General features: G+C 37.0%; 1 protein-coding gene across 4 annotated transcripts in view; it reads left to right on the top strand.

Moving 5' to 3' along the window:
• The window catches only part of pcdh19 (protocadherin 19), a 95866-nt gene extending 72441 nt beyond the window's left edge, over positions 1–23425 (top strand). For 3 of the 4 annotated variants that reach the window (XM_087280514.1, XM_087280513.1, XM_087280512.1), the window contains exon 5: positions 20840–23425. In XM_087280514.1, the coding sequence (XP_087136640.1) occupies positions 20840–21399 (560 nt within the window). In that variant the 3' untranslated portion in view covers positions 21400–23425. 4 annotated transcript variants of the gene reach the window in all.
• The last annotated feature ends 2017 nt before the right edge of the window (positions 23426–25442 follow it).

The raw sequence follows: 25442 nt of genomic DNA, 5'->3' as shown, positions 1-25442 counted from the left end.
CAACATCGGTTATATTTGTATAACAATGTCAAGTGTATTGTCCCTGTAAAATAAACAAGCTAATAAAAAAAAAAAAAATTAAGTAAAGGTTATTTACATTGATGCTTAAAGTGCTTTAATACACTTAATCAACAAGAATGATTTAAACTGCTCAAAAGTGACAGTAAAGACATTTATTGTGTTACAAAAACATTTCAATGCTCCATTAATCAACAAATCCTTGAATATAATGCATGACAAATCCCTCAAAAAATAATAAGCAACCCAACTATTCGCAATAACTGTTTGCAATCAAACAAAGTGTTTCTTGAGCATCAAATCAGCATTTCAGAATGCCTTCTTAAGTTTTTTGCTCAGTGTTACATCACATTTTGCAATGGTTGGCCAATGTGGTTGTTTTTTGTGTGTGTGTGGGGGGGGGGGGGGGGGGGGGGGTATGTATGCGAGAAGTGAAGACTTTTGTATTACTAATATATAGAGAATAAAGCACCCGTAGGGATGTGACAACAAGCACGGGTGTGTCGTCCCTGGTGAGAGGCCAGACGGTTACTGACTTAGAGATGGCACAAATACATGAGGTTTTTAAGACTCTCTTTTTGAGGCTATAAATTTTATTTTAGAGAAACTGAAATAATTGAAAAACTTTATAATTATTTCATCTATAGTAACAGCAGTGATACTTATGTTACAAAACATTTGTATGGCAAAGAAAATGCAATTCTTTTAAACTGTTTGCAAATGTGTTAATAGTTAAAGTAAGAATAATTTCTATAGTTGTTCAGGTGGCAGTTTTTGGACACATGGTTAGTGAAGGCTATTGAAATACTAATGAAATGATGCTGAAAGTGTCCGTAGGGATGAGAAAACAAAATGAGGTGTGTCGTCCCTGGTGAGAGGCCAGACGGTTACTGACTTAGAGATGGCCCAAATACATGGGCTTTTAAGACTCTCTTTTCGGGCTTTAAAATTTTATTTAAGAGATATATTTAGATATTTTATGTCTAATTTCATCTATAGTAACAGCAACTATACTTAGGTTACAAAACATTTGTATTGCAAATACTTGCAGTTCTTTTGAACTGTTTGCAAAGTTGATAATCATCAAAGTAAGAATAATTTCTATAGTTGTTCAGGTGGCCGTTTTTGGACACATGGTAGGGGAAGGCTATTGAAATACTAATGAAATGAGGCTGAAAGTGTCCATAGGGATGAGAAAACAAAATGAGGTGTGTCGTCCCTGGTGAGAGGCCAGACGGTTACTGACTTAGAAATGGCACAAATACATGGGGTTTTCAAAACTCTCTTTTCAGGCTTTATTAAAATTTGTTTAAAATAATTTAATATTTAATACTCAATTCATCTTTAGTAACAGCAAAGATATTCATGCTACAAAACATTTGTATTGTGAAAAGTTGCAGTTCTTTTGAACTTTTTGCAAACTTGTTAATTATTAAAGTAAAGTTGCATGATCACCAAATTAGCATTTACAGGGTGGCAGTTTTTGGACACATGGTTAGTGAAGGCTATTGAAATACTAATGAAATGAGGCTGAAAGTGTCCGTAGGGATGAGAAAACAAAACGAGGTGTGTCGTCCCTGGTGAGGGGCCAGACGGTTACTGACTTAGAGACAGCATGGCTATGGAGGATGTAGAGGTTTTTAAACTCATTTCTCAAAGAGGTTTTTAAGACGTTGTTGTTTTGGTCGGTGCATTTAAAGCCATTAAGAAACATTTACTCAACTAGGATGCATTACATTGATCAAAAGTGACAGCAAAGACATTTATTATGTTGGAAAACATTTCCGTTTCAAGTTCTTTAAGTCTTACAGTTTATAAAATAACTCTGAAAGGATAAATCAAGGTTGAACAAAGAATATTAAAGAGCACAACTGTTATTGTAATGTCATTGATCATAAAATTGTTTCAGCTTTTTAGAATAATTTTTACAGTTTTTTGTTCACTGTTATGAACTTTGCATTGGCTGTTTGTAGTTTGAGTGGCTGTTTCTAGACATATGAGAAGTGAATACTACTGAAATACTAATAAAACTGAACATTTTAAGCATCCATAGGGATGTGAAAACAAAATGGAGTGTGTAGTCCCCGGTGAGAGGCCAGACGGTTACCGACATTGAGATGGCATGGCAATACTGCACCTGGAGCTTGGTTTGGATGGCGTAGATCTCCTAGGTGGTACAGCAAGCATCAGGTGAGCCAGCAGGGCTCCTCCTCTTGGCTTCTGACTCTCGTCATGCGGGAAATGATAGCATGATAGAAGGAGGTACTTCTGTTACAGGTAGCCCTCTTCCAAGCGTCTGTACCGATATGCGTCGGCAAATCAACTAAAAAAAAGAAGAGAATGTGACATTAACAAGCAGTCAGGCGATATACGGTCTCTCTGAGTTATCTGAAAAGATAGAATGTGAAAGGAGAGAGGGAAATAATGAGGGAGTTCGGTTAAAAGAACTAGGAGAAAGAAGCAGAGAGTGAGAGACAGAAGAAGAGAAAGACAAAAGAGCGAAAGAAAGCGAATGAGATAGGCCAGCTTGAAAAACAAGATAAAACGGAATTTAAAACGCATAGCCAAGACTGACACAGTGAACATGCCTGAATGAGAAGGCACACTGCATTAATTATGTAACAGAGTCTATGCATGCAGGCCGCTCGTACGCGTCTCATAGGGAATGGCAGTCTGGAGATATTAGTATTCGGCTGACGCATTCAGGCCCAGCTGTTGAAGAGAAGACACATTGATTTTAGGCACTCAGGTTGCATTGTGTCCAGGTGCGTTTGTGTCAGTCTTAGCTTGACAGGAACAGGGCATCGGCTTTATTCCCACTGAATAAAACAAGACGCTTAAAAACAACTTTAAAACATTTCAATAGCACAATGGGAGGAAGATGAAGCAGTGGCACTTTGTGGGAAAGGATGTTAAGGACTTTTCAGTTTACTCTTCTGCTGGGCTTTAAATAGACCCTTCATTAGTCATTCTATGAATGAATATCTTTCTATATGCAATATAGTGTTCAAAGGCATGGATTCACTAATTCAGTTAAAATCTGTGGAATTATATTTCATTATTCAATATTTTATTGTCCAGTAAATGCTGTTTGGAAATAAAAATATTTAGGTTTTTATATACAATATGCAGTAGCACAGACCATTTTTTAAATTTAAAATAATATAGAAAAATAAATCAGCACGTTACTCAGAAGAATTAATTCAACTCAATTCAACTTTGCCTCTATAGCGCTTTTACAATGTAGATTGTGTCAAAGCAGCTTAACATAGAAGTTTTAATAAATTGAAACTGTGTCAGTCCAGTTTTCAGAGTTGAAGTTCAAACATTGAAGACCATTTGGATCATCGATGCACAGCTCCACAAATCCTAAACCAAGCAAGCCAGTGGTGAATTCCAACTACATGAAAACTACTGTTACATTTTCTAAACTTTGCACAGCTCCACAAAGCAAACCAGACCTGTAACAATAAAAAAAGTCAATTAAATCAAATAGGACACCTCTAAAATAATGAGGAGCCCGGAGTCTCATCCCGCATTCAAAAGAAAACAACAACAAAGATGACTGACCAAAGAAATATTGTAAAGTCAAATTTATGACATTTGTGGAGGTAAAGCTAAAATAACAATAAAAACTCAACAATTAACTAAGTTTAAAACTTTCTCACTGCACATAAATTCAAACAAATGAAACAACATTCACTCCCTTCCCTACTAAAAACATTAAAAAAACTTAATAAGACAAAAAGGCACCTTTCTTATCACAAGCATCAACATACATTGATCACAATAATAGTCAACACTCATTGTAAAATTCGACAATATCGTCGAGCAAATAGGTTTTAACAAATAAACAAAACAAGCCAGGAGAGAGGAGACTTTCCAAGCGATCTTCTAATCTGGTTTAAATGGACTTTACAAACACGCCGGCAAGCTTCCACGTGTCGACACCTGATTCACTGCACCTGTGTGCTCATAATGAAACCTGTCGGAAAAGAGAAGAGAAAAAAAGAGACACACAACAACACAAAGAAAAACTCAGTACTTTAAATTAAATAACTTTTATTTTGTATTATTGTTTTGTATTATTGTTTTAATAAATTTAAAAAATAGAAATATTTGAAAATATACAAATATATATGAATTTGAATAAACATATTTTACATTTGAATAATGTGTCAGGTTTTTAACCTCTTAAAGTCAAGTGCTTTTTTGGTCTTTCTACCTGGATTTTGTCTTCCAAATTCAACAGCTTCCCAAATCAACATGCAGAGGTGTAAATGCAAAAGTTAGAATTTTCATAACACTGTTGAAAGTGATTAAAATACGTGTATATGTTGTCTGTGTTATAAAAAAACCCTCTGTAAAAGAGGTGCTTTTCTGTTTGTTTGTAAACTCAAATTTAAAAGTGTACCTGTTAGGTTCTGTTTGGTCTAATCTTGCTGCTGTAATAAATTTTGTTGGTTTAGTAATCATAGAAAAAAGAAAAATGTCTCAATCATCAGCTATGCGAAAGTTATTATATTCCAATTGATGATAAAACAGAACCTCTTATAGGGGTATTGGGCCAGTATGGACCTTTAAAATTTAAAAAATGCCGAAGTAAATTATGTAACGGACCTGGTACCAGGCATGCAGAGTTTAGAACTAGTTAATTTAATAATTTGTTAACTAACTTGCTTGGTTTAGGACTTGTGGAGCTGCACATTGATAGATTTGCTCTTCAGTGTTTTTTCAGCAGTGAACTTTAAACCACACTGAACTGAACTAAACTGAACTTTAACTCTGAAAACTGGACTGACACATTTTCGATTTACTAGAATGTCTATGTTAAGCTGCTTTGACACAATATACATTGTAAAAGAGCTAAATAAATAAAGATGAAATAAATTGAATTCATTTTCAAAAATCTGTCATCATTTATTCACCCTCCAGTTGTTCCAAACCTGTATGAGATTCTATTTTCCATCGAACACAAAAGGAGACAATGTAAAGAATGCTGCTCACAGAACATTTGCTGGTATACCTCCTACTTGAACTTGTCAATATTCTTCAAAATACAATTTGTGAGTGTGTCTGTGTGTGCTTTACTAAAGAAGCTCTTCAGGTGCAAAATGAGGTTGAATATAAAGGGAGTAAAGTTCTCTGTTGAAACATGCATGTTTAGAGTGTAAGAGCGGAAGGAAACAAAATGAAAATGAAAATACACTGAACCCAAACTATCGAATGATACACTGTATATATTTATTCTTTTCATTTCTCTCTGCTCAAATACAAGCAATATTAATTGAAAAAAAAAATAAAAAAACTTCAAAAAAGGAAGGTCATGAGACGCAAAGTAAACACAAGAAAAACTGTACATTCATCCACCCACAAATCTATTTTTTCCTCACCCTGCCCTGAAGCCAGTAGCATTCCCTAGGCTGGGTGCTTTATGAATAGCAAATAAAGCCCTAATAGAGGAATATCTCGTAGGCTTGCTTAAGAAAACAGGCCGGCCTGCAGATTACAGAGGGGTTCACTGACTTCGCCAATGTGCTTCTCACAGCTGATTTAATTCTGCAGCCAGTGAGTTTTGCGTTTCTACCCCCATCCAAACCCCTCAACCCGCAAAGCCCAGCCCAGATGTAATTTACTGTCGGCTTTGTCCCTCTCGCTCTTCTCAGACTCGGGGGTCTCTGAGTAAATTAGCTACATCGCTCGGTCAAGCTTAAACACAGGATGCAGCATTCGCAACAGAGTATTTAAAGATGTCCTCCTCAACAAACCAATCCTTTTGGAACAGAAGAGGGGCTCTTTTGACTGGCAGACTTAGTGTTCGTGCCACAGCGGCTGCCAGATCTATGAGTCGGGTTAATTTGGAGACCGCCGTTATTAAGAGATACCAGAGGGTCGAGAAGCACTACAATGGCCTTCTCTGTGCTTGTCCAGAGCTAATGAGCGAGTCTGTAATTTCCAAAGCCAGAGACATAAATTTCTGTTTTCTGTCACATTCCTCTCTTATCTGATTTCAGTGGGCTTTAAGATGTCACTTGAGACTGTGTTAGCAAGCTCTCTGCTTCTCAGGCCATGACACAATCCAGGGAGAGCGCAGTGGTACGGCCGCAGGGAGATGACGTCAGGTTTTTGCTTTCCTCAAGGGAATCTAAGACTTCAGTTCGGTTCAGCTCCTCAGAGTCGCTCCTCAAAGCTTAAAGACAGTGGAAGGCATGCATGTATACTTCATAATCAGCCTTTTAGTTGCAATGATTAAATCAAATCAAATTTAGATGTAGTATATAACTGTTTGTTTACTAATTCATTATGTAGTAAATAATGCTTAAGTCGTCAAATGCTAGATTTGATAGTTAGATTTGGTCATTAGGTAAGATTTATAGAGAATACATTGATTGAATAATTAAACTTACAAGACACTGGAGCTGCGTGATTATTCAGAAAAAAGATTGCTATCTCGATTTAACCCTGATCTTTATTCAGCTTTTCTGCAATTCAGCAATTCAATTCAATTATATTTTCAAGGTCTGTAAAGAAGCATAAAGGCGCTCGCATGAGTCTTCACATTGTTTTATATACGTTGCTCAGCAACATGGACACGTCCAAATGGTGTTAAAAGCGTCACATATTGTGTTTATGAGGTGTAATTCACCCCAAAATGTCATTTCTGTCTTAATGTAATGATGTATTCGCAGCCGCAAAATCACACTTGAGCTGATGCAATGTTTGTTTACTACTGAGAGGACGCGTGCGGGCCTGCTAATGATGACTTTAGTGAACAGAACCTGCATAGGCTGTCAATAAAATGTAAAATAAAGTTGTAAGTGACATTCAGTTTGTTGTACAGAGTGAATGTTTGTAAGCCGCTTGGGAAGTGAAGCTGAAAATAATTTACATGATCACATCGCATTTTAGAGTTATGATTAGGACAAGCAATTGATATGTTTTTCTTTCATAGTGAGCACAAAGTGTTTTACGTGAAAATAGATGTTTACTGGGTCAGTATAACTACTCTAACCTAAATAATGTTGAGTATAATGCAAGAGAGAATCCGATAATGACAAATGTCTGATTTTACTAGAGAATAAAATGGTCTAATAATGTTATCAATGACAAATGACCAGCACATGTCTCAAACATAATAATTCAACTTTAAAATTATTAATATTCTGATGTAATCACTTTACTGTGAATTAAAAAATAGGACATTTTTAAAGTCTGTTCATTTAAAGTCCACAATTCAAAGTCTATACAAAAGTTAACATTTTAACCAAAAGTAGAGCTACAAATAGGCCTGATATTATTATTGATGTTTTACCATATGTTTGAGAATAACAATAATAAAAAACCTTCTCATCACTCAAATTAACCTTTATTTTACATCTACAGAATCATGAGAAAATGTTTAATTTTAGCCAGACTCGTGCAGCCCTACGAGAAACAACAATAGAACTGAAACACCAACAGATATAATAGCAATAATATACAGAACAGAAACAAGAGAAACATAAATGTGAGATAAAAATAGCAATAACTATGAATATAATAATAATTCATTAATATAATAAAGATAATAATAGAAATATTTAAAAATGATAACAATAAATATTATATTTTAATACTGCTATTATTATTATTATTATTATTATTCATTTATTTAAATATATATACATATATATATATATATATATATATATATATAAATTAATATTTATATTAATATTTAAATTAATATTTAAAATATATATTTTAAATAAAGAAATAATAATAATAATAATAATAATAATAGAAGTATTTAAATATAATAATATTAATTATTATTATTATTATTTATTTATTTAAAAAATAAATTAATTAACAAATATAAAAGGAAGGAAAAATACACTGCAACAGTAACAACTGATATTATTAAATAATTCACTGAATAAACAGTTTTGTTCTGCTTTCTAAGGACTTGTCAGAAAGAAATCGTGAAATAAATCAATAATTATTTTATTATAACGACATGTTCTTCATGTCTAATATCTCTACATTTAAGAATACTCTGATAGTGAGTTGAAAATCTCTCTGCTTAATAAAATGTAGATTGCACACTTTTAATGTATATAATGTTGTTTTAGGATCGACACGGTGCCTCAGTGGTTAACACTGTCACCTCACAGCAAGAAGGTTGCTGGTTCGAGTCCCGGCTTTACCAGTTGGCATCTTTGTGTGGAATTTGCATGTTCTCCCCGTGTTTGCTTTTCTTCGGGTGCTCCGGTTTCCCAAAGACATGTGCTATAGGTGAAATAGGTAAACAAAAACGGCCGTAGTGTATGTGTGTGTGAATGCAGGAGTGTATGGGTGTTTCCCTGTAATGGGTTGCACCGGAAGGGTATCTGCTGTATAAAACATATGCTGGAATAGTTGGTAGTTCAGTCTGCTGTGTTGATCCCTGATAAATAAGGGACTAAGCCGAAAGGAAAATGAATTTTCACTGCATAATTTCACTGTATCTATATACTTTCAAATATTACCCGCTGTGTATATATGTATGCCTGGTTCATGATAAATGTTTGCAAGTAATGGACCACAACGGGAAAACATAACTTTATATATACTCCATTTGTAACAACAATTATATTGTAATGCGCTTGCAAAACAAATAACGCTCCTAAACCGTCCTTCAGCGTAAACAACTAGATTGTACCTGTGTTCGGCACATGCTCAGCTCATTACCACAACATCAAGCAGTCCATTTGCTCGCCTCCACCCTCCTCTTTCCCAACATAAAGCAGCTCATTTTTACTTCAAAGTGATTCATAATACAGCATCACGATGTCTTTTTTCCCCCTCACGCAGTTACACAGCTGTTAAGCAGATACTGTTTGTACCAATCTATGGCTACCGCATTGTTTGTCAGCAGCGGTTTGGAAATTCATTCTTTAACTAGGGCCATCCACAGGGTGGGAGGAGAGGCGGGAAGACATATTTCAGAGCCATGCCACTAATTCCCACACAGGCAGTGGTCGAAAGAGAACAGAGCAGCGGTAAATCACATACACTACCAGTTAAATGTTTGGAATCAGTATGATTTTTAAAATGTTTTTTAATACGCTTATTCTGCTCACAAAGGATGCATTTCGGTAATCAAAAATATACAAATTTTATTGTGAAATGCTATTGCGATATTTAAATAATTGTTATTATATCGATTGTAAATTAACATGTGTTAACATGTGAAAGAAGAGGTCAACATGTCTTAATCAAGAACAAGTTTGGAGCGCATATTTGATGCATAAGTTAAAATGTATACCTATAAATCTGATACTTCTTTACTAAAAGGATATAGGCCTATAAAATGTTTATTGCAATAAGTATATTAGTTATACTATATAAGTATAATATTATATTACATAAGTTATATTACTAAATATTCATGTTAAATAAATTAGGTTTTATCTATCTAATAATTCCAGCCATTTTGTCAAAACAGAACTTTCAGTTGTTATACATATGTAAAAAGGCCTAAATACATGCAAATAATGATACTTGTGCAGCATTTATTAATCACAGTTCGACATTTACTAATGCATTAGTACAATCCAAATAAATGCTCATTAACATTAGTTAATGCACTGTGAGTTAACAAACTAACAACTGTATTTTTATTAACTAATGTTAACTAACATGAACAAATACTGTAATAAATGTATTGTTTACTGTTTGTTCATGTTAGTAAATGCATTAGCTAATACAACCTTATTGTAAAGTGTACCTCATTGTAAGTGTTAGTAGTGTTTCAATCATATTCGAAGCTATATTAATCAAGAAAACATTTATTTAAATATGTAAATATATTTCACATTTTAACAGCCTTGGTAAGCAGAATGACCTTCCTTCTTTTAAGTCTGACTGATTCCAAACTTGAACTGCTAGGGTATGTAAGTGAATCTGTCGCTGCGCGTTTGAAAGTAAAGCAGCGCAGATGATTTGACTGAGGAGACTGGCTGTCAGACACACTTACCAGAGCAGGACACACCAGCCTCTGATTTACTTCCTGATAAATGGACTGGTACTAATGTTAAGACACTGAAGCAGGCGCAGGGATCCCTTGATTCGCCATCCGCGTGACAGCCCTTAACAAGCCCATAATATCCTCAATAATTAATATCCCAGCCAAAGGAAGATGGAGGATGTCAAGGTCACTTTCCTGAATGGAGGAGAGAAGCAGATGTACAGGGGGAAAACGGAAACACCAATTTTTGCGAATGGTGTGAAGGAAGAGAGAGAGAGAGAGAGAAAGGCAGTGAGCGAGCAGATGGAGTGAGAATGCTGGAGAGCTGCTCTAGATGGCAAGGTCTCTGCACCGAGTGCCGTCTTGGTGGCTCAGTGACGCATCCTCCTCCACTGTTTGTAAAAACAAGACCATCACACTCCATCTTGTGGTCCCGCAGGGCTGAGGGCTCGCGGCTGATTTATGGTGCACAGACTGAATTGCCTGGCTGGGATGACAGCAGCACTTGGACTCTCCCTCGTGGGAAGCCCCCAGCGTCTGCCTGGCTTGTCGTAGCCTGTGCATGGCAGCTTGCGATAGTGTTAGAGTGGAGACATGGTTCCCGACGTGACCTCCATCCTGGACGGACGCGCCGCAAAAGCCACCCAGGACACTGCCGGCCACTTCCTGGGCCTGTGACCAATGACGGGAACAAGATTAATGATGCTTGCTTGACATTTGAAAACATGGATGGCACATGCTACATTAATATATCTGCAGATACAGAGATATCAATTATTAATTTTTTTTTTTTTAATTGTACAAAATGATACAAATAATAATAATAATTCATTTTGCTTTCTAATGACTGGAAATATTAAAAAAAGCCCAATGTTAATTCTTAAATAATAAATAATGTGCCATTTATTTGCTCAATTATTTATTCAAATCTAAAACTAAATAATAATAAATAATAATAATAATAATAATTTACTTATTATTAATTTTATTATTATTATTATTATTATTATTATTAATAATAATAATTATTATTATTATGGATAATAAAATAGTTATTTATTCATCAGTCTATTATTATTATTATTATTATTATTATTTTATAAAATATGTATTGCTTCATTAGTCTAAATACAACAGCAATTGAGTGAAACAAACTGTCTAGCAAAATGTAACTTTTTCTGGCAGAATGTGTCTAAATATAAAATATAATTTGTAAACATGACCGGCATATTGCATTAGTATATCTGCAAATACAAAGGATAAAAATTTTAAAAATGGTAAAACAAATAATGAAGAAATAATGAAGAAAATTATACTAATAAAAAATAAATAATAGTGATAATAATAATAATAATAATAACAACAACAACAATAATAAAAAAAAGCTTTGTCAGAAATTCATTCTCAAATAATCAATAATGTTCCATCTATTTGCTCAATTAGTTATAAAGATGTAAATAAAGATGCATAATTTGACAACCTAACTTTTTTTCTAAAGACCAGACTTTATGTAATTAACCAAATTTTTTTGTTCATATTCATAATGAATGTGCCACCATATTTAAAGCCCCTCAATGGTCATGCGTTGTCTGTTTGTCTGAATAGCACAGTTTAGTACCAGGTACTATGGTGTTAGCAGCTGTACTATGGGCCTGGTTTTGGAATATTGTGATCGGATACTACACCAAAGTTGGAGATAGGTCTGAAATATAGGAGATTCCCAGGAAAAATACGCGAGTGCTGGCAGGTATGGTTGGCGTGGGGCACTCCGGTTTCCCTCACAGCTCAAAGACATGCGCTATAAGTGAATTGGATGAACTAAATTGGCTGTAGTGTATGAGTGTATGAGTGTTTTCCAGTCCTGGGTTGTAGCTGGTAGGGCATCCGCATGCTGGAATAGCTGGCGGTAAATTCCACTGTGGCGACCCTTGATAAATATTATTATATTATTAATATATTATTATTATTATTGTTAGACAACTTTTAAGTTTCCTAAGCCTGCTCAAGCAACTAATCACTAATGTGTTATTTATTTGTATAAAATAGTAATCAATGTGCAATCTCTTTTCTCTAATGCTGTTTCAGGTTTTGTTTTACCTGCAGTGAGCGGAAAGAAATAAAGTAAGCTCTACAACTGCCCTCTCACTGCTCTGATTATTTCTCACAGGAGCCGCTGCAGCTCTATTGCTTCATCTGTCTACATACAACAACAACAGAGAGAAACAAACAAGAGGCAAAATGCAGTTTTTCAGACACAATGTGATTTATATAATCTTTATGCTCAAATCCACATCAAAACACACTCCCGTTTAATATAGTTAATCTTTAAACCGATGCATCACAGCGTAACTCAGAACGGTTTGATTTATTAGAAACGTCTTGCTTGCTTCTTCAGCTGTTTCACCTTGTTCCTCAAAGAAATTATGTTCTTTCCCCGAGCCCGTAAATCCAAAGTGACTGAATAGTGTCAGAGTGAAAACTGCAAGGCCCCGTGGTTGCAATTACATGCGCAGTCACAGAGTGTGTGTGTTTGAGAGCGGGACTATGCCCACTCTCCCTTACACATACACACACACACACACACACACACACACACACACACACACACACACACAGACACTCTCTCTGAGCTCAGGCCTATTTAAACAGGTACATTAGTGGCATTACTGGCCCTCTCTCGCATTACAGCAACACTGCAGACCTCCAGCGCTCGTGCCCACATTTTTGGAGAGAAAAGAAAGTGCATTTTCCCAAGGAGGAGCATAATAGCTTCCAAACAAGATGAAAGTCTGGCAGTGACACAAAAGATGTTAAGAATTTTTCTCTTTTTTTCCAAATTAAAAGCAATTCCTTTTGTTCTGCCTATGCAAGACTCAGCCCACCCACAAATGTAGCTCATTTAGCCGTATTTGTGATAATACGCATTTTTTTCATTCATTAAAATCCCTTTTTAAGGAGCAAAATTTCCGAGAGCTCCTGGAAATGATGTGTTCTTACTGTCGTTTAATTTGTTCCCTCATTTACAACTGGTATTAGAATGTCTTTTGGTCAGTCTGATCACAAGCGGACAACACTCAATACAGATTTAAACTAGGTCTATGTTTGGAGCTTGCCTACTTTTTGGAGCTTTGCCCATTATAGGTGGGCATTTATATATATATATATATATATATATATATATATATATATATATATATATATATATATAGGGATGTAACGGTATCAGAATTTCACGGTACGGTAATACCTCGGTATGAATGTCACGGTACGGTATTTATTGAATCATTTACAGGAAAAAAAAAACTTTTGAAAATACTCCAAAAAAGTGCCAAAAGTGTCAATGACATACAAATTAGCCATCTATCTGTAAGCTTTGAAACAGGAACTTCAATTTTAATAACAAAAAAATATTAAACTTGTAAAAAAATAACGTTTCAATTTAGTATTGTTGAAAACTCATCACATTTAACATTTAATCACACACTTAGATAGAGATGGGTTTAAAGAAAAATTATCATATAATTATAATCTGGTAAAAGCTGGTATCTCTGGGTATTTACAATGTCCCCTGCAACAGAAAAAAACCCTCTCATTTGGGACTGAGGTTTCTGGGACAAGAGAGATATGACTTGGCCCATGTTGACAGAAGTGGGGTAACGTTGTGCATTGTCTTTCCCCCACTTGAGAAGACAAACCATGAGTGAGATAGAGATCTCTTTGCGGTACAAGTCAATGTCTGCATCAATCTGAACAGTGTGCTGTGTTTCTGCAGTCCCCATGACTGTTATTAGTCGTATTCCCCAACTTGCAGGCACGTGCACACATAGGGCTTAACCTGTGCAGTGCACATGCCCTTTTTAGTCTTGGATAGAAAATGCCCTTCCAAAATGATCAAAAGTGCCCCCGCGACGCGACACAACCTCCGTCCAGTCCAGCCCTTCAGTAGGCGCGCGACAACACCTCTCGAGTATGCGCGCTCAACCCCCCCTCGGCGCTTTACAATACGCGCGCCACAACACAGCTGATCAGAACGCGCACGACAGCACCGCTATTCAGCACGCGCGCGGCGACAACACCCGCTTTAGATTCGATCATTTTCATCTTTTTTTCATCTCCGCTACTAGCAGCACACTCCATTTCCGCATTACTGGATCTGTAGCGACAACAGACCGCAAAGGATTATGGCCACGCCGGGGCTGATGGGAAATGAAGTTTCAGCTACCTCCCGTTCGCTTCATTCGCCTGAGCAAATTTTCTCAGAAGACCTATAGTTTTACCGAGTCATGCGACTTCGGTATTATCGAAAAAATTTAATATTGCGGTATGACGGTATTTACAATACCGTTACATCCCTAATATATATATATATATATATATATATATATATATATATATATATATATATATATATTTTAATCTATATTAATATTGGAATTAACCTAGATTAATCTAGATTAAAATGGCTTATTTGGATTCTGCCGAAGGCATTCAGAATATGTGTGCTACCCAAATAACAAATCTTTGAGAATGGGTATTTCAAGCCAGGTGGCGCGTTAGACCAGGGGCTCATCTCCTGTTTCCAAAATGCATCACAAACTGCTTGAGAAATTGTTCTACTATAATTGGTGATGAAAATAAATGATGTTCAATTTGATGTACTTGTGTTTACTAACTGTTTATTCAATTAAACATGAATTTTGAACTGTAGGCCTACATAAGCTCAAAACAGCGATTTTGATAACCTTAATCGAACTAAACTGAACTAAACAGGAATGGAATTAAGACATGGAGTATGCATATATTAGTGGCATTACTAAAGTAAACGTCGCGATCAAACTATTACCGCCATGTAAGACTTTTCACCATGTTTTCCGACAGCTGTCAGTAAAGGACTGCATGCACACACACACACATCTCATGAAGTGTGTTTCCATTTGGTGTGCGTTATTAAATTCCATAACACTCTCGACAGTCCTTACTCCTTATTTGCCTCTAATACCCTAGTTCGTAATAGGGGCATGAATGAAATGTTCAGGGGTTAAAGTGAAAACTGCCGAACCGCAGTTAGAGTCAGGCATCCTGCTAATTTGATTCAGAAGGGCACATTTTTGTCAGACGGCTCACCAGTCAGGTATACATCCGCGCTAAAATATCATAGTGAAAGTCATCATAGCTTGCGTAGAACAGACCCAGCTCCCAACCCAACTTTGAGAATAGATAAACGGCCATATTTTTTTAATAGCGCGATAAGAGTCTCGCATTAATACAGCACAGTCCGTCATGGTTTTGGGTCCTCTAGAAACATTTCTGTTGTGTTACATGCATATTTGCAAGTGTTGTGACCGATTTGCAGCGCATTTCTTCAGTTGTTTGTGTTGTGCAACACGTGTGCTGTCAAATTGATGTAGATGGTTTCTTTATTTGTTGGTGTTTTTTGTAATTGCATGTACTTTCTTAAATTATAGCGCATTAAGCTCTCTCGGCCACCGTAGTTTGGACTTTCAGCAGTGAAAATTAAACCACACTGAACTAAACTGAACTACTTGTATTTGCATTACAATTGGCACTATTTATTATTCTTCAGCCTTGCAGAATTCAGATTTACCTTTAAAAGAGCTTGTGCATTCTCTCATCCTCACATTGCAAAAATTAAACTCACATTTTTTTTCCCTGATACATCAGCAGCACTGTGGAACGCACATCAACGTGACATTTTCATTTTTTTGATGAAGCGTGTGCTTTACTTACAAATGTGGAAAAGTGAGAAAACATAGAAGCTTCCGCCTCCAGCCAGAGCCAAGTCCATAATTAGCAGGCTTTAAATCCTAGACAGCAAATGCTCCCTCTGACATGGTGCTCTGGACTGTATTTTAAGTCTCTTTTTTTTCTCCCGGAACTGATTGGCAAGCGTATTTTCCTGATGACTTTCAATAGACGTTCTCCGTAGGAGGGCCGTTTGCCTTTCACTGCTCTCTTCTGCACAACTCAAAGATCAGCTGCATTGAAACTTTAATTGCTTCATTTGTTGCCATTATATTTCTATCTCTCTTAGGGCAAAAAAAAAAAAAAGATAGGAAGAGATTCTTGTTTTGTCAGGGGTCGACAGGCTGTCATGCCTTACTGCAATTTGTTATGTGGTTAGCGCAGACCTTTGAGAGAAACATCTGTGAGTTTTGTGGATAAACCACTGACAGGATGCGAGAGAGCTGGTAATGGAGTTCTGCTTTCACTGCGATGTAATTTACAAGAGAATCGCTCCACGGGAGACCCCCCTAAAGGACTGAGGCTAAAAAAGATGACGGCATTCAACGTATGTACAGTACGTGTCCCTCCTGTCATAAAAAGGGAATTGGAATAAACCAATTTTTTTTTGTATGTTGCCCATTGAAGAGGTGAACACAATTTGAATCTCGCTAAAGTGCCTCCTATTGATCGGCAGGATGCAGATAAATCCATGCTTCTGTAGAAAAGCAGATTCTCATGAAATGAACTGAGGAATTCTGGGTAGGCTGTTTGCGCCGTGGCAGGTGTGGTGTCCTCGGCATTTGCTCGCTGTATATGTGGATAATAGTAAGACTCACCCTTGTTGCTATGGTGATAACATTGACTTTTGGTGATGAAAAGCCCTTTCAAGATGTGGACTTGTGTGTGTGTTCACAGGGCTTGGTAATTATGGGCTAAATTTGAGCCACTTGAGATACCGTAGTCGATCCAGAGCTTTACTTTCCAATTTATTTTGTACTTTTTCAATTTAATTTCTTCATTCTCCCTTTAGTGTGTGTGTGTGTGTGTGTGTGTGTGTGTGTGTGTGTGTGTGTGTGTGTGTGTGTGGTGGGGGTCGTATATGTGGGTCAAATAGCTCCTATAATGCGAGAAGCTGATACACAAACACTCATCTTCTCACATGTGCCGCAGGAGATGTGAAGCGTCCCCAGACTTCAGTCAGCGATCTGTCAATCTCATCAGATCACACTTTAAGGGTGACAGCTTTGGCAGAGATCTTGGAAAGCAGCGGTCCAATCTTTAAATATTGATTCAGGGCCCAAAGCTGTGTTGTCCCTCGGAGTACTGATAGAGCAGGAAAAGCAGATAATTTGTGATTTTAATTGGATGATCCGTCAAGCTCCGAGTGCAAGATGTAAATGTGTGAATCTTTCCCACAATCTCTCCCTGTCACTGAGGGCTACGCGTGTGTTGCGAGGTCTCAACCCTTGGGCTGATTTACCAATAGGGAAGCTGACAAAATGTGTCAACAAGCATCTGTGTGCTGGATTCTCATGCTATTTTTTTATTGTCGGGTTGGAACCTGTGATGCAACAAGTAATTGGGGAACAATTAATCAACAATAGCAGGTAGAGTGCTCAGCATAATTCATTTTGAAAATGAAAAATTTTATCCATTTCTCAGTGAAGGAAATGTATTTTGGTGCATTTTTCAAACAAAACAGATTTATTGAACATATTTATTTATTAAAATAATATTTAACTCACCAAACATATTTAAAATTGAAAGAAAAATGCAGTTAAATTTAAGAAAAATATCTTACAACCTACAAAATTTCAACTGAATTTTTCAATTATTTCCTTCCTTTTTTTTTTTTTTTGTCTTTTTTAAAATTGATATTTCATATTTTTTATAACATATATATATTGGTGTACTAGTTTTTGGATCGTTATCGTAAGTTATTTTGTAAGATAAGCTCAGATTTGGCTTCAGTACTGACTAATTTAATATATATACACAAATATAATATTGTATAGCTTTAAAAAACTTGAATTTCAGTGCTTTCCACAGGTTTGAAATATACTTGCCGTGGTATCCGAATTGAAATACAAACGTTACCCACATAACATAAACTAATTATGCGACAAACAAAACATAATTAAATCTTTTAACAATATTTTTATTTATTAAGAGACTTTACAATAGGTTAAAGTAAAAAAAATAATAATTCAGGAGCATTTTGTACAGTATTTACAAAACATTTAGATGTATAAAATATGCAATGCATTACCATCATCAAATTAATGAAATATACAGCAAATGAGAACTAAATTACAGAAAATATAGAATAAAAACAGACAATATGTCAAATAAATTATAATAATTACAAGGCTAAAACATGTAGATTATTTCAATAAGACAAATGAGTTGATTGACCATTTCTAATGGTGTACAAATATTTTGCAGCCAATTTACATCTAGTTTCTCTGGCGGTTTTATAAAGTTTTTCGGAGACGTTCAGATTAAAGAATAAATTATTTAATGTCTCTTTTGCTCTCGTGGCTGTGCGCATACATTTGACGACAGCTTTAGAAAGCGTAACCAAATGCAAATCCTGTTCATTTCAGGAGATTTTAGGACCCTGGCTGAATGCATTGTTAAGTCCTAAAAAGGTGCATCTCTTTGAAGAGCACGTGAGAGACTGTTGAAGTGTTGACAGGTCTCGCGCACACAGTAGCTACAAAATGGGTAAACGAGAGAAGATTTTCCATTGCTTAATTGACCGCGGAGGTTTGGTTGGGCAGATTGAAAGAGCATGATAATATTAGTATTGTATAGTGTCACTAAATATACTTGGGCGGCCGTTAATATACCTGGGCGGCCCACCCAAGTAAAGTCTATATGTGGGAAGCACTGAATTTAAAAGATAGATTTGTAAGGGATGTACTTACATATGCTGAGCACTGTGTGCGCTGCTTTCAAAAATACTGAAAGTGCAGGTCAAAGTGCCATAAAACAAAACACAAAGTCTATTGACTTAGAATTACTCCTTTAAAAGGTGACATTTTTAATGAAAGAGGAGCTCATGATCATTCAGACATGCATTTGCATATTCATTCTGAAATCTGCTATCTATTTTAAATTTAATTTACATGAAACCATAATAAAAAACTGTATTTTCACTATCGTGACGGCGTTATGGCTCACAACATGATTGCCGCTGGTTCGAGCCTCAGCTGGGCCAGTTGGCATTTCTGTGTGAAGTCTGCATGTTCACCCTGTGTTCACGTGGGTTTCCTCCAGATGCTCTGGCTTCCCCCACAGTAAAGGAATGTGCTATAGGTCGATTGTGTAAGCTAAATTGTCTGTAGTGTCCATGTGTGAATGGGAGTGTATGCAGGGTTTCTGCAGGTTTCATCACATTAAATTTAAGGCTTTTTAAGACCTCTTTAAGACCATTATGAATGAAATTTCAGACTTTCACAGGGAAAATGCTAATAATTTTTTTATTAAACCAGTGGAATTTTTTTAATTGCCCCGTTAAAATAAAATTCAGTCATTTCTTAGCTACATATTTTAAATAATGTGTAAAAACAAGCAAACTCTAGTTATATTCATATATATATATATATTAGCATGACTTTTCCTTAAAAATAATACATGCTATAATAAACAAAATGTATGCACAACACAAATTTATGCATAAATACACAGACAACCTTTAAACAAATGTTACTGTAAGCATAATAATTAAACCATATTGCTAAATAGTTAATAAATGTTATTTTTGTTAAACGTTTTTCTAAATGGATTTGTTTGCTGTACCAATTGGCTATAGCTTTGCATGGACAATTAGTGAAAACCAAGGCCTGTTTAAAGTTTTTAACACCTACAACAGCATATTTCAGTAAATTTAAGACTTGTTAAGGCCTTAAATTTAGTTTTGGACATTTAGGAAATTTTAAGACTTTTAAGACCCCACAGACACCCTGGTGTTTATGTTTCCCAGTGATGCGTTGCAGCTTGGAAGGGCATCCCCTGCATAAAAAATAAAAATAAAATTTAACATATGCTGGATACGTTGGTGGTTCATTCCGCTGTGGCCACCCCAGATTAATAAAGAGACTAAGCCGAAAAGAAAACGAATAAATGAATTATTGTCCAGAATTAGCAGTGCTCCCTTAATGATGTTCTTTTTATCATGTGAGCGCTGCATGAGAAAAAAGAAAGCAATCCAAGGAAGGGATTTTGTTATGCAAATGCCATTTGTGTATATTAGCAAACATTTAAACAGAGAGAGTGCCCTTGTCGTGTTTGTCTATCCAGATGGCCAATGATGAAATATGTATGGAGTCAAAAGGACTCACACAGAATGCTGTTTTGGGCTGACTGCTAATAAAAAGAGAGCTGCCTTGATTATTACAGATGCATCTCTTTTAAATAAAATGGAAGGGAAAGAGGCAGACAGCTCCTCAACTTGAGCGAGCGAGAGGGAGAGAGAGAGAGCTTGGCTTTTGTTGTTATAATGATACAAAAAGCAGCTTGAAAGCCCTTCCCTCCAACAAAAAAGGACAGATCTGTAGTAATACTGGCTCAGACAAATCTTTTTTTTTTTTTTTTTACTTCACAACAGCTTTAAAACATCATTACATATTTATAACTGCCAGCTAGATGACAGAGACAGAGCACAATGTTCAGCATTTAACAATGAGGCTTTGCCAGTGTTCCTCTGTGAAATCTCTGATTGCACTGTCTAAACCCTCCTTTCATCAAGTCTGGCAACAGAGTGAAACAATTACTCAGAAGATGTGGATCCACTTTTGATTTAACAATCTACCCTTTAATTGCTTCATTAAAAGGTCCTCGAAAGTTCTAGCATTAAAACCTGTTGAAGCCGTAGCGCCAGCTTACATTGAAAAAAGGAGCCCTTCAGCACGCCACAGTGTTTTTCCCCCCATTTCCAGCTCTGACATGTGCCGGAAAGATGAAAGCCCCTGAACAAACTGTGCCTGAAATCCATGAAAGGAACCGCAAATAAGCAGAAGCTGTGCAAATGGCACAGTTTAGACAACAAAACTAACTCTGACTTTCTCTCTGTGTGTGCAGATCAGTCGGAGGGTTTCCACTGCCAAGATGAATGCCGTATCTTGGGCCACTCGGACCGTTGCTGGATGCCCCGGGTACCGATACCGGCGAGAGCTAAGTCTCCAGAACACGGACGCAATGTCATCGCCCTGTCCATTGAGGCCACCACAGTGGACGTACCTCACTATGAGGACTGTGGCACCACCAAAAGGACTTTTGCCACCTTTGGCAAAGACGGGCCGGATGAGGACCGGGCCGAGCAAAGGGGCAGGCGGCAAACAGCGGAGCCAGCCGTCTGCAGCCCCAAGACCAACGGCGCTGTGCGCGAGGCCGGAAACGGCAGAGAGGCCGTCAGCCCCATCACCTCCCCCGTGCACCTGAAAAGCCCCCAATCCAAAGCACCTTCCACCTACAACACACTGAAATGCCGTGACGCAGAGCGCATAGCCAATCACAGCCTGCTGCGGCAGCCGGAGGGGAAGGACAGTGAGCCGGCCATGCGGGAGATCAACACGCTCCTACAGGACGGCCGTGATAAAGAGTCCCCCGGCAGCAAGAGACTGAAGGACATCGTGCTTTAACCAGCTCCACCCGTACACAGAGCGCATACACTGCTACCAGTGTGTGTCGACATGCGTGTGTGTGTATTTGTGTGCTTTAGCGAGCGTCAAGTCCTGGGGAAAGAAGGGAGACGTGTGCAGCACGACGTATTCTCCAGAGGCTGAAAAGGTGTCTGCGAGCTCAGACTGTCATCGTGGCTTGGTAGTAACAGCAGCGCTTGTACGTTCGTCGCAATCGTCTCTCCGCAGTGGACAGGCTGGTTCCCTGCCCTCACATCGTACCCTTACGGGAGAAAGACACCCGAGTACAGTCATGCCTTGTAGACTCGAAAGAGACATCTTACTTTCTTCTAATGCCTTCTTTGGTATGCAGTTTCTGCTTCAGCTGCCAAACCGCTCACTGTTCCTGTAGAGGACGTGGGTCTCTGCGATGCTACAGATTAGCAAGACTCCTCTTGTCCGAGCGCACAGGAACGCTCCAGCAGATCTCATTTCATTTCGGTGGCTTCTCGCTGGTCTGATAAGACAACCCTTCTCTGTTTCCCTCAAGACATTCCAGTGTCAGCAAACCATGAGGTCGTTACAGTGCTTATTTTTTATCACAGATGGAGCTAAATGAAGGTGCGCTATCAGCTCAAGCTCACCGAAAAACTGGAATAGGGAGAGATCGATCCCCCAGACTCACAACCAGATATAAATATATATATATATACGGATGATGAAAAGAAGAAGATGATGAAAAAAAAACAAAAGAAAAACAAGACTTGTTGCTTTTGAAATCTCCTGTGCCCTTTCCTGATTGTAGCCAGTGGAGCGCAGTTTACTAGAACTTCGTGCTCTGGTCTTGTACTTTTTTGGATTTTGACTATGGGGCTAGGATAGAAGGGGTCGTCACTTACGTCTTGCTATGTGAAACTCTGTTTAGGGTTTACTACTATCATTTTTAATAATCTGTTGTTATGTGACAATCCCTTTAATGTTTTGTTGCTAAAGTAAAAACTGAAAAAAATAAACATTGGTGTTCAACTAAAGCTACAGTAGCGTTTGTACACAAACACAAAAAGGAAAAAAAAACATATATGCCAAAATATATTTTATAAATAATTTAAAATGTATAATGAGAATATTTAATGCTGTGTAGTTATTTTATCAGTAAGTTATACTTGAAATTAACTGGCTTTTTTTTTCTTTATTTGTCCCCTTTTTATTGACTCTGTTATTCCTATTTTCAATTTCTTTTATTCTTCTTCTTTTTTTTTTTTTTTTTTTATATTTTCCGATTGATCTTGACTTTTTGTTCACTGTGTTACCCCCAGCAACTGTTGATTGCAGTCTACCTTGTTGTAAAAGAGTTTCTTATTGGTCAGTTCTTGTGCCATCAAGTTTCTGTGTGGGCAAAAAAAAAAAAAAGAGAAAAGACAAAAAAAAAGATTACAAAAAAACACAACAAAAAAAAATCTACACCAACAGTAGTGTGTCAGTACAACGAGCTTAGAGTGAGATAGCAAAAGAAACCAAAAAACTGCAACAAACATTAAACGTTCAAGATTTTCAAGGTTGTTGTTTAATCTTAATACTCAGTAAGGGTAAGAGTAACACCATTTCAAGTCACCGGAGGTGGTTCCACTCATTTCTGAAGTGTCTGAGAGGCGGATAGAAGCTCCATGTAAAGCAAACCCAGATGCTCTGAGCCAGACTTGCATTGCTATCTATCCATCATCAAGTACAGCCCTCCATTTTCCAGATCATGTAAGAACGCTATACCAAGCCCAACCAACACAAATGTGTTTTTTTTTCTGCAGGAGAAAAAAGCAGATTTGGTGGAACTGCCATGGTGGGAACGGACAGAAATTGCGAAATCAGTTGTTTCTTTGCAATACTCATTTTTATAATGTGGGAAGTGCAAACAGCAGCAACGTGTGAACAGACATAGAACTAGTAGCTGAATGTTTTTGCTGGTCTCACCAAACAGCTTTTGGCAACATGAAAACGGAATTATCACTGAATGTATACTGCAGCTTATTATTAAACTATTAAATGTTCTCCACTTTGTCTCCTTGTCTAAATTCATCAGTTCTGCATGTTTCCATCACACTCTTTTTTTTTTTTAAATTTGCCATCAAATGGTTTATAATGGAAGAGATCCGCTTCCACTGGAGAGGAAGAAAGCCAGGCGGCATTGTTGAAAGGTAATGAGCGCAACCCGAGTTCAGCATACAGCAATTATCCTTTCTTAAGTGATCTTTTGTCTTGCCATAATTCATTAAAATCTATAATGTGATATGAATATCTGCTGTTAATTTTCCTTGAAAGTAATATGCTAATGTGTGTGGCGACGGCGGCTGTAGCGATGAGAATCGTAGGGAAATTAGTTTTCGCTGCGGTCCAATCTAAAGGCCTCGGTGTGAAATCATTCTCTGATATCATTTTTAGATACCCCGATTCTGACTAATTGCAAAAATTAAAAACGACAGCAGAAAACACACCTTGTTGCTGCCAAATAAAGCAAGCGTTTGGGAGTCATCCAGCTGAGGAGTGTCAATTTCAAATGGCTGGTCGTTCTAATTTGCTGAAGTGGATGATGCACGCAATAAGCCAAGTACATTATTACTTGGATTCATACCCAGTGCAATATGATGCTACTTAGCTGTCAAAACAACACCTAACAAATGATTTGAGATGACATTGGAAATAGGGGTGCACTATTACAACTTTTAAAAGAGATAGTACAATCTAAGATTACAGGTGGCTTTTTCCTTCAGTAGACCAGTAGTAGATTTTGGTCAAAATCGTCATTTTAATTACCTCTTAGAAAGCATGTCAAAGACTGCGGGCACTTTGAGAGTAAAAAAAAAACACATATAAACAAAGAGCAACATACGAGGCAATTTTTTTTTCTGCTTGTTCAGATTACTTATTTAAAATAAGCTAAAACAACACAATTCTTGAGATTTTTTTTTGGACAACTTAATTGTTTTATGTTCAATCCATTTAGATTTGTTAACTTAATCGATTTGTGTTAGGATGACTTGAATGAATATTGTGCAACCCAGCATGTTTTAATAGTGTAGAACAATAATCCTGACTATATCTTTAAGACTTACAAATAGCTCTGTGCTTTTGTGAGGTAAATTAACAGCACATACATTTTTTGGGGTTATTTCCCCCTTTAAAAGGGTCATAAACTGAAAAATAAATGTATCTTTATCATTTATCATGTTTATCTTTATCTATAGTAATAGGTTGGACCGCTTTTGCCTTAATCCTTCTTGGCATAGCTTCAACAAGATACTGGAATGTTCCTTAGAGATTTTGGTCCATACTGACATGATAGCATCTCGCAGTTGCTGCAGATTTGTCAGCTGCACATCCATGATGTGAATCTCCCCTTCCACCACATCCCATAGGTTCTCTATTGGATTGAGATCTGTTGACTGTGGAGGCCAGTTGAGTTCAGTGAACTATTACACCACCACCAGCAACCTGAACCGTTGATACAAGACAGGATGGATGCATGGTTTCATGTTGTTGACGCTAAATTCTGATCCTACCATTTAAATGTCACATAGAAATCGAGACTTCTATTGTACAATTTTGATGAGAATATGAGTGAGTTGTAGCCTTAGTTTCCTGTTCTTAGCTGACAGGAGTGACACACACTGTGGTCTGCTGCTGCTGTAGCCCATTCGCCTCAAGGTTCAATGTGTTGTGCATTCAGAGATGCTCTACTGCACACCTTTTTTTGTAACAAGTGTTTTTTTGAACTACTGTTGCCTTTCTATCAGCTCGAACCAGTCTGGCCATTCTCCTCTGACCTCTGCATCAACAAGGCATTTGTGCCTACAGGACTGCCGCTCACTGAATATTTCCTCTTTTTTGAACCATTCTCTGTAAACCCTAGAGATGGTTGTGTGTGAAAATCCCAGTAGATCAGCAGTTTCTAAAATACTCAGACCAGCCCTTCTGGCACTAACAAACATGCCACGTTCTAAGTCACTTAAATCAATTTTCTTTCCCATTCTGATGCTCGGTTTGAACAGCAGTAGATTGTCTTTACCATGTCT

This window comes from Danio rerio, chromosome 14 (genome assembly GCF_052040795.2).
Source record: "Danio rerio strain M-AB ecotype USA chromosome 14, GRCz13ab, whole genome shotgun sequence".
Lineage (NCBI taxonomy): Eukaryota > Metazoa > Chordata > Actinopteri > Cypriniformes > Danionidae > Danio > Danio rerio.
The sequence above is the reverse complement of the archived record's forward strand: the minus strand, read 5'-3'. Positions and strand labels throughout refer to the sequence as shown.